Here is a 12,922-nt window from a genome sequence, read left to right as displayed (position 1 = left end):
AAAGTGTTATGCTTCCCCTTCTTAAGAGTGGACCATGTACATAAATTATTCAGAATTCTTCTACATGAGAGATTTGTTTCTTCTCTTCCAAGAGAAGCCTAGGTGTTTTTTTTTTTAAGATTTTAAGATTTTTTTCTTTTAAGATTTTATTTACTGACTTTACAGTAAATAAAGTGGTGGTGGTGGAGACGAGAAGTAGTTGCTTCACTCTAGGTTCATTAGTGGCTTGTCATATGTGCCTTGACGGAGAAGCCTATGGTTTTGAATTGGCGACCTCAACATTCCAGGTCGCTGGTCCATCCACTGCACCACCACAGGTCAGGTGCTTCTCTTCCATTTCTCTCTTTATTCAATCACTTATTTGCTTTATCACTATGGACTCATGGATACTTATTTTATATTTTGGGATATACTTCAATACTACCTTATTTTATTGCTCAAATGGCTCCAACTTTGGCTACTGGAAGCTCTTTCAGTTTCTTCCTGTGTCCCTTTGACACCCTCAATCATTATTTTTCTTTCTTTTTTCTTTTTTAAAGCACTTCTTTACTTTCTGGCACAATCAGATGCTCCAGGATCATCTTATATATTTCCTGCCCCAGTCCTAGAATAAGCCATTTCTTTGAGGGGCCTGAGTTTTCTTCATCTGATGATGGTATTAGAAACTAAGACCTGGGTACTGGATGTGTTTGTTGCTACTGAGATGTTATTTCCATGTCCTCAGTTGAAAGCAAGAAAATATATGTGTGTAGACTAACCTGTGTATATATACGTATCTATAAATATTTCTCTCTGTAGCTATCAATATCTTTATTAAGCTACACTTCAGTTCATACTATCTCTCTGATTTTAATCCATTACCACCTGGACCATTCTAGACATCTCCCCTTGCTTATCTGTAACTGTCTACTCCAACCATGGAAAACAGGGCTCTCATCATCTGCCATCCATATACTTAATTGTTCAATTCCGGTATGCATGTACAGTGGTTGCAGCATTGTTGACCCATTACTCTCAGGAAACAACTTGATGAACAATTGCTTATGCACCGTTCATTCTGCATTTGGTTTTACAGAGTTCATTCATTTCCAAAGTTACTTTGACCAGTGCCCTTTGCCCCCATTCCTTCAGTGAAGTTGTTTCATATACTTGGAATAGTTATGTTCTTTCGTCACATTTCTGCATTTCATCCCGAAATCTCACAACTTCCTAAATGATTTCTTTTAAAAGTTGGCACACATTAAGGTTCACTCTTTGTGCTGTAAAGTTCTATAGGTTTTGGGCAGATGCATTGGGTCATGTAGCCACCATCGTGTTATCAAACACAATAGTTTTAGTTTTAGGATTTGACCACACCCTAAAAATTCCTCTGTGCTTCACCTAATCAACCTTCCTCCTCTTGAACCACTCAACTGCCGTTTGCAGAATCTCATATAAATGTTATCATATAGTATGTAGCCTCAGACAGGCTTCCTTCACTGAGCAATATGCATTTAAGGCTTATTCATGTCTTTTTATGGCTTTTAAGTGCATTCTCTTTGATCAACAAATATACTGCTCACAAAAATTAGATATTTCAAAGTGAATATGAAGCAATAAAATATCCCCTAATTTTTGTGAGCAGTATAGTATTCCATTATATGATTTTACTGGCTTGTTTATCCATTTACCTATTGTAGGACACCTTGATTGCTTTCATTTTTGGAATATTATGAATAAAGCTGCTATAAATATTTGCATGCTGGTTTTTGAATAGACACAAGTTTTCAAATCAATTGTTTGAATGCCTAGAAGCATGATTGGATTACATAGTAAGACTATGTTTAACTTATTAAAAAACTAACAAACTCTCTCAAAGTGGCTGTACCGTTTAGTATTCCCATCATCAATGAATAAGAATTTTTGCCTGACCAGACGGTGGCACAATGGCTAGGGCACTGGCCTGGGACACTGAGGACCCAGGTTCAAAACACCAAGGTCACCAGTTTGAGTGTCGGCTCAATTGGCTTGAGTGTGGGGTTGCCAGCTTGAGTGTGTGATCATAGACATGACCCCATCGTCACTGGCTTAAGCCCAAAAGTTGCTGCCTTGATCCCAAGGTCACTGGCTTGAGCAAGGGGCCACTGGCTCAGCTGTAGTCCTTTGTCAAGGCACATATGAGAAATCAATCAACAACTAAGGTGCCGCAAATATGAGTTAATGCTTCTCATCTCTCTCCCTTCTAATCTGTCTTGTTCCTGTATCTCTCTCCTCCCTCGCAAAATAAAAAGCCTCAGTTATAAAAAAACTTTTTAGCTATTATGATACATGTATAGTAGTACTGTACTATCATTTTAAGTTGCTTTTCTCTAATGACAAATGTTGAGCATCTCTTTATATGCTTATTTGCTATCTACGTATTTTTTTGGTAAGGTGTCAGCTTAAATTTTTGTCCATTGTTAAAATCAAATTGTTTTCTTGTTGAGTTTTGTGTTATTTATATCTTTCGTTTACAAGTTCTTTGGTTTTTTAAAAAAATTTTTAGTGAGAGGAGGGGAGGCAGAGACAGACTCCCGCATGTGCCCGACCGGGATCCACCCGGCATGCCCACCAGGGGGCGATGCTCTGCCCATCTGGGGCCCTTGCTCTGTTGCAACCGCAGCCACTTTAGCGCATGAGCCGGAGGCCATGGAGCCATCCTCAGCACCCAGGGCCAACTTGCTCTAATTGAGCCATGGCTACAGAAGGGGAGGAGAAAGAGAGAGAGAGAGAGAGAGAGAGAGAGAGAGAAGAGGGGTAGGGGTGGAGAAGCACTTACAAGTCCTTTATTAGATTTGTGTCTTGCAAACATTCTCTTCTAGTCTGTGACCTATCTTTTCATGCATTTAACAGAGTCTTTCACAGAACTGAAGTTTTAAATTTTAATAAAGCTCAACATATCAATTCTACATCTTGGATCATGTTTTTTTTGTGGTGGTATTTATCTAAAACTTCATTACCAAAGCCCTGCAGAGTTCTTCCTATGTTTTCTCCTAGAAGTTTTATAGTTTTGCATTTTACACAAAGATTTATAATCCATTTTGAGTTTTTATAAGGTCTGAAGGTTTTAGAAAATAACAGCTTTATTGAGGTAATTCATATACCATGCAATTCATCTATTTAAAGTGTAGAGTTCAGTGTTTTTTACTACGTTCACAGGTATATGTAACCATGAGTACAATCATCTTTTTTTTTTTTTAAATTTACAGAGACACAGAGTCAGAGAGAGGGATAGATAGGGACAGACAGACAGGAACGGAGAGAGATGAGAAGCATCAATCATTAGTTTTTTGTTGCGACACCTTAGTTGTTCATTGATTGCTTTCTTATATGTGCCTTGACTGTGGGCCTTCAGCAGACCGAGTAACCCCTTGCTCGAGCCAGCGACCTTGAGTCCAAGCTAGTGAGCTTTGCTCAAACCAGATGAGCCCGCGCTCAAGCTGGCGACCTCGGGGTCTCGAACCTGGGTCCTCCGCATCCCAGTCCGACGCTCTATCCACTGCGCCACTGCCTGATCAGGCTACAATAATCTTTAAAACATTTTCTTCACCACAGAAAGAAGCTCTTTATCTTTAGTTATCACCTCAATACCCCAGTTTACCAGCCCTAAGCAGCCACTAATCTGTTCTTAGTTTCTATAGATTTCCTTATTCAGGACAGTTCATATAAATGGAATCATACAATATGTGACCTGCTGTAATTAATTTCTTTCACTTAGCATACTATTTTCAAGGCTCACCCATGTTGTAGCATGAATCAATACCTCAACTGATTTTTTACTGCAGAAGGGTATTCCATCAGACCACATTTTACTTATCCATTCATTGGCTGATGGACATTTAGGTTGTTTCCACTTTTGCCTACTATGAATAATGTTGCTATGAGCATTCTTCTACAAGTGTTTTCATGGACATATGCTTTCATTTATCTTGGATATATACCTAGTGGAATTGCTAGGTCTTAGGGCAACTTGGTGTTTAACTTTCTGAGGAACTGCCCAAGATGTTTTTCCGTATCAGCTGTACCAGTTTACAGTCCCACCAGCAGCGTGTTATGGTTTCGATTTCTCCACATCCTTATCAACACTTATTATCTGACTTTTTGATTATGGCTATCCTAGGGGGTATAAAGTGGCATCTCAACATGGTTTTGATTTGCATTTTCCTAATGACTAATGACTAATGATGACAAGCATCTTTTTCATGGGTTTATTGACCATTTGTATATCTTTTTTGAAGCAATGTCTATTCAGATTCTTTTCCTAACTTTAAAATTGGTTGTCTTTTCATTATTATTGAGTTGTAAGATTTCTTTATATATATATATTAAAGGCTAGGAGTCCCTTATTAGATATAAGCTTGACAAATATTTTCTCCCATTCTGTGGGTTGTTTTTTCACTTTCTTGATAGTGCCCTTTGAATTAAAAAGTTTATAATTTTGATGAAGTTCAACTTATTTATTTTTTCTTTTGTTGCTTATGCCTGTGGTGTCATATCTATGTCACCCATTGCCAATGATTTCTTCTAATAGTTTTATATTTTTAGATCACTCATTTATGTCTTTGGTCTATTTTGAGTTAATTTTTGTCTGGGGTATAAGGTAAAGATCCAACTTCATTCTTTGAATTCTGGTGCTGGGGGCAGGGACAGTGCTGTATGTACCTCCAATATTTCCAGTTCTCCTCATTTGCCCCTCCAGGAGCATTGGGGCTCCAGTATTCTCATGGATGTTGTGTCCACAGTAGAGCCTCTATCCCTGGAGTGGGTGGGGCTGGTCTAAAGAAAGGAGCCTCCACCTCTCTGCTGTATTTGGTGGGAACTTAGCCTCAGCAACAAGGATCTAGGGGCAGGATGATAAATGCTGATGTCCTTTACCTCTCAGAAAGATAACCATTCCACTGGGATTTAAGGGAGAGGGAGCCCTGTGTACTAGGTTGTACCTGTGTGGAGTGCAGTTTCCTTCTTGCTGAGCTGACTGGAAGCAGGGAGGGAGGTATTTGGTTCAAATACCACAGACTCTCACTTATCTTATTGACCTTTAGTGAATTTTTCTTGAGTAAATGATTCTTCATTTGCTGTGTATCACTTGGACCACTTCTAGGGATTTAAATTTTTTATTTTTTATTAAGTGAGAGGCAGGGAGGCAGACAGACAACCTCCCACGTGCACTCCAACTGGGCTCCACCTAGTAAGCCCCCTACAGGGCGATGCTCTGTCCATGTGAAGCCACTGCTTCGTTGCTAGGCAACTGAGCTATTTTAGCACCTTAGGAGAGGCCATGGAGCCATCCTCAGTGCCTGGGGCCAACTTGCTTGAACTTTTCAAGTCATGATTGCAGAAGGAAAAGAGAGAGAGAGAGAGAGAAAGAGAGAGAGAAGAGGAGAGGAGGGGGAGGGGTGGAGAAGCCAATGGTTGCTTCTCTTGTGTGCCCTGACCAGGAATTGGACCTGGGACTTCCACATGCCTTGCTGACCTTCTACTGCTGAGCCAACTGGCCAGGGCCTAAATATTTTTTCTTTGTATTTTTTTTCCCCGAAGTTAGAAGTGGGGAGGCAGTCAGCAGACTCCTGCATGCGCCCGACCAGGATCCACCCGGCATGCCCACCAGGAGGCAATGCTCTGCCTATCTGGGGCATTGCTCCGTGGCAACCTGAGCCATTGTAGCGCCTGAGGCAGAAGCCATGGAGCCATCCTCAGTGCCCAGACCAACTTGGCTCAAATGGAGCCTTGGCTGTGGCAGGAGGAGAGAGAGATAGAGAGGAAGGAGAGGGGAAAGGGCGCTTCTTCTGTGTGCCCTGGCCAGGAATTGAACCCGGGACCTCCTCATGCTAGGCCAATGCTCTACTGCTGAACCAGCCCACCAGGGCCCTAAATAATTTTTTTACAAAAGAATTTGCACCAGTTTTGTTGTGGAGTGTGTACAGAGAGGCTCTCACTGACATGCTGCTACAGATTCTTTTTTTATAACTCAAAGTCAGTGAGACTAGTGGACAACCAGAAACTCAAATTCTGGTCCTCACATAATAATTTAGTCTCTATATACTGATTCAGTATTACCTATGAAAATGGCTCAGAAATAAGAATGTATTGAGCTGACTGTAACCATAGCAGGGAGTTCTGTGTTGGCAAACACACCATTATCCATAAACTTTATGATATATCTACTATATGTGAAGTAGAAGGATAGAAGCTAATAAGCTAAAGATCTATTTTAGAAATGAGGAGATTTTCACAAAAAGAGAACCAATAAACCAAGGCAGCCTATATTAAATGCCCAGAGAATACATGCTCCAGTTTTTCAGGAGCACAAGAGACTATCCAGCACTGCAGTGGTCAGTCCTAGAGGACAAATGAGCGCAGTCAGGTTTGGAGGAAGAGTAGGGTTCAGGTAGGGGTGTGTGTGTGTGTGTGTGTGTGTGTGTGTGTGTGTGTGTGTAACGTGCATCCCAAGGCAGGGGTGCTGAAGTGGGATTGTATTTGGTATGCTGAAGCAATAACGTGTGATCTGCCTGCTTGCCAAGAGGTCTGTATGGGGAGATCAAGTTGGAGAAATGAGGTGATGACTAGAAACACAGGGAGAGAAGGAAAGCTTGGTTGTTTGATGATGGAGTTTGGTCCCTATCCTGTGGGCAGCTGAGAGCAAGCAGTAGGTGCCTTTTAGAGAAGAGTGACTTGGGCAAAGGGGTTTTAGGAAAATGGCTTTGCCTATAGTGTGTAAATAGAATGAAGTGTGTGCATGTGTTGTGTGTGTGTGTGCACATGCTGCAGTAGAGAGCCTGGAGGCAAAGGGACTAATTATTAGACTGTCGGAACTCGATTAAGTGAAGGAGGTAGGAATGGAAATAAGTGGTGAATGGTAAGATATAATCAGCACTTCAATAACGCCAACCAGTTTTTTTTTAAAAAATATGGTAGTTTCCATTTAAAAAAAATATCCTGAAATGCACTGTGACATGGACTGATTTAGCAATTTAAGATACTATGCATATTTTAAAAATGGATTTCTCAGGCAGTAACTATAGTTAAACTGATCTTTTAATTTTTTAATTCACATATATTTTTCTTCCCTCTTCTTATTACTTTAAATGCCACATCTCTACAATTTGCTTAATTTGAACTCAAATTAATCTTTTGTATGTATTTGCGGCAGGAAATCCAGGGTTGCAACAATGGCAAAGATTATGTACAGTTTTATAGATGAGTTTTCTCCCCTGAAAACAGCTATCCACGTAGAAATGGGAGGCACGTGGCCAACTCTTGCTTTTTTGGCAGGTCTAACATGACCTTCAAAACTGCTTAGGACAAGCTTGTCCCCTGCGGGGCTGCATCTCCCATCAGACTCAGGCTGGCAGGGGCTCGGGGGCTGCCTGGAAGTCTATGGCTCTGGGTTCTGAGGCCAGAGTTGGCAAAAACAAGACAAAAGCACGGACAAAAACAAACCACAAAACCCCATGCCAGGAAGGTTCTGCTCTTGCCCTATTAAAATTCCAATGCCACACACACACACACACACACACACACACACACACACACACACCGGTTGGCTCTTCCCACTCTGCCATGCAGCACCAGCGTCCCTCTCCAAGTCCTGAATCATGAACCGTGCCACCTTTGTCTCATTTTAAACTGTGCAAGACTATTTTAATCCTCCCACCCCCACCGCAGACTTCCCCCTCCCTTTATCCTCTGGAAGGCTCTGATGTAAGGCACTCGCTAGGTGGGAGAGCGCTTTTCCCCATCGGCTCGGGTGGGCGAGATCCCGCGAAACCCCTCTGCGGGACCTCCGTCTGCGGGGGCTGCTGCCCGGGACGCCGCTGCGGGCGTGGGGGAAGCGCCTCGGTCCCTTTAAGCTGCCGCGCTCTCAGAAGTGCGGGCAGGGAGCCGCGAGCCCGCACGGTCCCGGAGCCGGGTGGGGAAGTCCTGCCGCTTCCCCTCCCCCGCTTCCGAGCCTGAGGGACCTGTGGGTCCGCCCACCGCGCTAGGGCAGGCCATGCAGCTGTGAACCATGTCCTCCTCCCACGCCAAGAACGGGACCGCGGACGGGCCGCACTCGCCCCCCTCGCAGGTATCCCCACCCCCCCGCCGGCTACCCGAGAGCGCCCCGCCTTCGTGCCCGCGCTCGGGGCCCCCGGTCCTGGGAGTCGGCGACTCCCCCCCCCCCCACTCCTCCGGGTCCCTTTCTCCCCGGCTCCTCCTCTGTCTCCTCCTCCTCTTCCTCCTCCTCCTCCTCTTCCTCCTCCTCCTCCTCCTTCTCCTCCCCCCCCCCCCCTCCTCACCTCGGCCGATCTCTGCGCTCCCGCTCCGGAGCCCGCAGCCTTCCCCAGCAGATGCCGGGGACTCGGACCCCGCACCCTGAGAGTCTTTGTTAATGGATGTGGTGGGTGCTCGCGGGCTGCTCTCTCAGGCGCCTTTTCAGCTGTCGAGGATTGGAGTGGGTGGGTGGGGGTAGGGGCTGGATCTGGGGGCCGCGGAGGAGACGTGGGTGCGGGCTCTGGGAGACCCCAGGGAGCTAGTCTGGAGGCGGACTCTAGCCGAGGGTGGTCGCCCGGCTCCACGCTGCGTCCTCACCCGCTTCTCTCTGGCCCCGTGTGTCGAGTCCAGGTGGCCCGAGGCACCACGACCCGGAGGAGCAGGTTGAAAAGATCCGATGGCAGCACCACTTCTACCAGCTTCATCCTCAGACAGGTAGGAGGCGGGCGCGGGACGGAAGCGAGGGCGCCTGTTGGGCAGCAGGAGGCCGAGCGCGCGGCGTGGGGGGCCGGGGCCGAGCGCAGCCCGCACGTGCCGGACCCGCGGTGGCGTCTCCACGCGCCTCTTTCCCGCCGGGGCAGGCGCTCCGGCTGCGACCTTTTCTCTCTGCCGGTTGCTCGCGAAATCTTCGCGTCCAGGCGTCTCCCCAGCGCCCTAGAAAGTTAGTTTGTTCGTGTGGACGCAAGTCAGCGGGGACCTGGGCTAACACCGGGAACATTGAATTTGAGACTGGAGTATTTCTGGTTGCATTCTCAGTTAGCAGGGAAATGTCTTTAAGACGTGTAATATGACTTTGAGTAACCAAAGCCCGTGGGGCCGCGGACCACTTTGATAGGGTCTCTTCTATTTTGAATCATTTTCTTTGTCTAGGGTTTGGAAGAGATCTCAAGCTCTAGTCAAATGAAAGATACTTTGAACAGAAAGTTAGGTCTCACTTTGGGATCGCTTCCTTGGTTCTCTAAATTAGGAAAAGACGGCCGGATCTGTTTAAATAGAAATAAGCGAAGGCCGGCACTCAGTTCCCGGGGTCTGGGCGGTAATACACTTAGTGCGTATTTCTTAGCGGTTGTTCCTTCTGCGTGGTTCTTGTGCGCTATGTGTGTGCGAACGATCGCAGGATATGCTAAATGCCTAGGTGCCGTTTATCTTGACCAATTGATGCTTAATTTTCGTACTGTCCATGTGCTGCAAATGAAACCACCCCTACATAGCTGCTGGGTGCTAGGGAGATCGTGAAAGAAAGAAAGAAAGAAAAAAGTGAGTCACCTTAATCTCTTTTTGGAACAGAAACTGTCAAGGTGTGTATGTGTTAGGGGTGACCTGGGGAGGACTTTGGTCATTGCACCAAGATGCTTATTATCCCAGGCTCCACTGTGGACCGCTGGAGTGACCTTGACCAGTTCTTTTCCCTCTAGGTCACTTGGAACATTGTGTAATGTGTTTTTAAGCTATGATGACAGCTTTGCTGTGTTACTTTAGAGATTATCTCATTAATTTGAACAGGTTATCCAAGATGAATGGGCTTTAGACTCAAAATTGGACTCAGACCTCTCTAAAAGGGTGATAAAACATTAGATATTTGTGACAAAAGACATTTTCTACAGAGTTAAAAACCATTACTATTTCTCTTTATTCAATGAACACTAAGATGTGCATTATTAAATGAATATGTTTTGGATTATGAATTCATTCTAAAAGTACATTCTATTCCCATTCCCTTTGCTGTGTTTAGATTCTTTATGTATCGGATAAGGCAAAGACATTCTTCCTTCATCTTCAAAAAAAATTTAGTTAGGTGACTGAGATCTTATTCTTGTTTATTTGGTGGGTACCTGTGTTTGGTAAATGTTGTATTGTTGCAAAATTCTTAGAAATACCAACTTTGTGTCAGCCTATTCCATGAACTGTTTGACTAAAGCTTTTGAATTCTCTACACCATCACTGCACTGATGATTTCTTCTTCCAACCACAAACACAACAATCAATAGTCTTTCAATATTCTTATTCTTTCTTCAGTTTTTTCTAATAGATGGTTGAGGTAATACAATATAAGTCCTTGTTCAGCGTGCTGGTATGTGTTGTCATAAAAATATGAATAGTATTATATGGTAAATAATTTGAGGAGTAATTTAAACCAATGCAGATATTTAGAACAAATATATTTCATAATTCTTTCTGAAACTGGGATTTGTTAGTTTAATAAAATTGTCTAATTTAACTTTAGGAGTTAGTTGTATAATTATCATATATATAATCTTCCTATTTATTTCTGCAAAAGATACATAATTTCTGTAAGCACTTATAGTTCAGTAAGTATCCTACACATGATCTTATGTATTTAAATGTCATAATACGAGTTTCTATAATATCTGCAATAAAAATACCAGATATTAATTTCTTTGAGAAGATATAAAAAATGTTTGCAAATGAAATTTGACAGTGTATTTTTTGAAATAAAATTGAACAGTTTGCACCTAAGTGCCAAAAAAAATTTTTTTAAAGCACAACAGCTCTTTATGTTATTGGAGCTTCGTTATTTGTTGAATGACCAGTGATTTATTATTTTTGAATTCTTGATGCATTGGAGTGCTGGAATTTCTTGGTGATATGTCCCAGTCTGTGTGATACTTTTGCACATGAAGAAGATAGTGGCAATACCAATAAAAATAGTGCGCTCATTTCTCTGTCATATTATTTACAAATATATGGAAAGGAAGCTTTCACTAAGAAAAAACTGATGTGTCAAATTAGACGGGTAAGATTGGGGTGATGGTGAGGAACAGAGGACAGTTTGCAAACTCAGTAAAACAGTGTTTATCCTTTGAGCTGGGAAAAAATTACAGTATTTTGTGTGTATACATGCAATATACATATGTGTATACACACACCTACACATGCATACATGTGAGTTGGCCTGAAAGCAAGCAGAGTGAGAAACAGCCTGCTTCGACTCTGCGGACTGCGCAGAAAGTCCCTCAGGCATCCTTGACCTTGTTTCCTGGTTTAATAGATTGCTGGCCTCCACAATTTAGGAGGGATGGAGGTTTTGGAATGAATCCAGGGCTCAACTAAGTGGTTTCTTTGAGGAACGGTGAGAAGATTATTTTGTCAGTGAAAGGAGAGAGAACTAAGGGTGACCCAGTAATGATCTTCAAACTGCACACAAAGGCATTCTTTGGAAGACCAAGACTGTTCTTGGTCTGCATTGAAGATGAAACTCAAGAATTGGCTGCAATTAGAAAGGAATGAGGTTTTATAGCAAAAACTTTTCTAAGATTGTTGCCATCATTGGGATGGCTTTCCGAGTGAGGCTGTAGAATTTTTTCCCAAGAGATTACTTAGGACAGGCTATGTAAGAATGAAGTATTTATTCATATTTTCATTTTTAGGAAACACTTATTAAACATTTGCTATGTGCCCAGCAGTCTGCTACCTACTATAAAGGAGGAATGAAAAAAACGAATGGGACACAGCCCCAATACCCAAAGGATTTAATAGTCTAGTCGTGGAGACATAGATGTATAAAAAGAAACTGAGTATGGATAGCATAGTATGTAGCAATATAGCAAGGAATAAGGGCGTGGGCACAATGCCCATGTGCACTGAGTATTGAAATACCCATGGATTTCACTGCACACACAGTTTGTATGGTAGGATACACCAGGTTACTCTTACGGGGGTTACTCCCAGTTTTCTCCTCACTGAGGCTTGAAGAGAAAATCTGATCAGAGTGGGACTGGTTGGGTTACCCCTCCTTTTTAAGTCTGCACTTATGAGGACTGCAAATTCTTAGAATACCTGGCCCCTACCAGCCTCATGTTGAGCCCAGATCTCTTAGTTCTGAACACAGATATTGACCACATCACTCTCCCTCCTGCCATAGGCCATGTTTGCGCATGCTGAGCCCTGTCTCTGGAAGGCTCTTGTTCTCTCGTCTGCCTAGTTAACTTTTAATCTTCCTTGAGACCTGACTTTAGTCATCACTTCTTTTTCTAACCTCCTTGATGAGATCAGTTTCTTAATCATGCACCTCATCCCAGAGTGCATTATGCCAGTTCTCAGTAGCACCGCCACTACTATAATTTAACATGTAATTAGATTTTTCTGTTAATGTCTTTCTCCTCATCCAGATACTAAGTGCCACTAGGGCAGGGCATGTCTGCATTTGGTCTCCTTAGCTCCTCAGCATTTAGTGTAGCATATGTCTAATAAATATAGGGATGGGCAGAAGTAGGGTTACATCTGTTCATATGGAAAATAATCAGTAGGCCTGACCTGTGGTGGCACAGTGGATAAAAGCATCTACCTGAAATGCTGCGGTTGTTGGTTCGAATCCCCAGGCTTGCCTGGTCAAGGCACATACGAGAATCAACTACTATCAATTGATGCTTCCCGTTCCTCTTATCCCCCCTTCTCTATCTCTCCTCTCTCTAAAAATCAATAAGTAAAATCTTTAAAAAATAAAAATCAATAAATAGTATTACAGCAATAAAGTCTGTTCTTTATAGTCACAACTGCACACCTATTTTTCCCAACCCCTGTATTCATTTGAATGAATGAAGGAACGGATGGGTAGAGGACTAGCTTAACATATTTTAGGTGTGGAGTTCTGCTTCCATATTAAACATTTTGTTTAATAGGGAGAGACTGCTTA

General features: G+C 43.1%; 1 protein-coding gene across 2 annotated transcripts in view; it reads left to right on the top strand.

Annotated features, from left to right (window-relative positions):
• The first annotated feature begins 7,995 nt into the window (after positions 1–7,995).
• CACNB4 (calcium voltage-gated channel auxiliary subunit beta 4) overlaps positions 7,996–12,922 on the top strand; it is a 280,735-nt gene continuing 275,808 nt past the window's right edge. The window contains exons 1-2 of one of the 2 annotated variants that reach the window (XM_066345078.1): positions 7,996–8,083; positions 8,620–8,703. In XM_066345078.1, coding sequence (XP_066201175.1) covers positions 8,024–8,083; positions 8,620–8,703 — 144 coding nt within the window. In that variant the 5' untranslated portion in view covers positions 7,996–8,023. Of the gene's footprint in view, positions 8,084–8,291; positions 8,396–8,619; positions 8,704–12,922 lie in introns of those variants that run through there. The other variant, XM_066345079.1, reaches the window with a different exon arrangement.

The sequence above is a fragment of the Saccopteryx leptura genome, chromosome 7, assembly GCF_036850995.1.
Source record: "Saccopteryx leptura isolate mSacLep1 chromosome 7, mSacLep1_pri_phased_curated, whole genome shotgun sequence".
Lineage (NCBI taxonomy): Eukaryota > Metazoa > Chordata > Mammalia > Chiroptera > Emballonuridae > Saccopteryx > Saccopteryx leptura.
The sequence above is the reverse complement of the archived record's forward strand: the minus strand, read 5'-3'. Positions and strand labels throughout refer to the sequence as shown.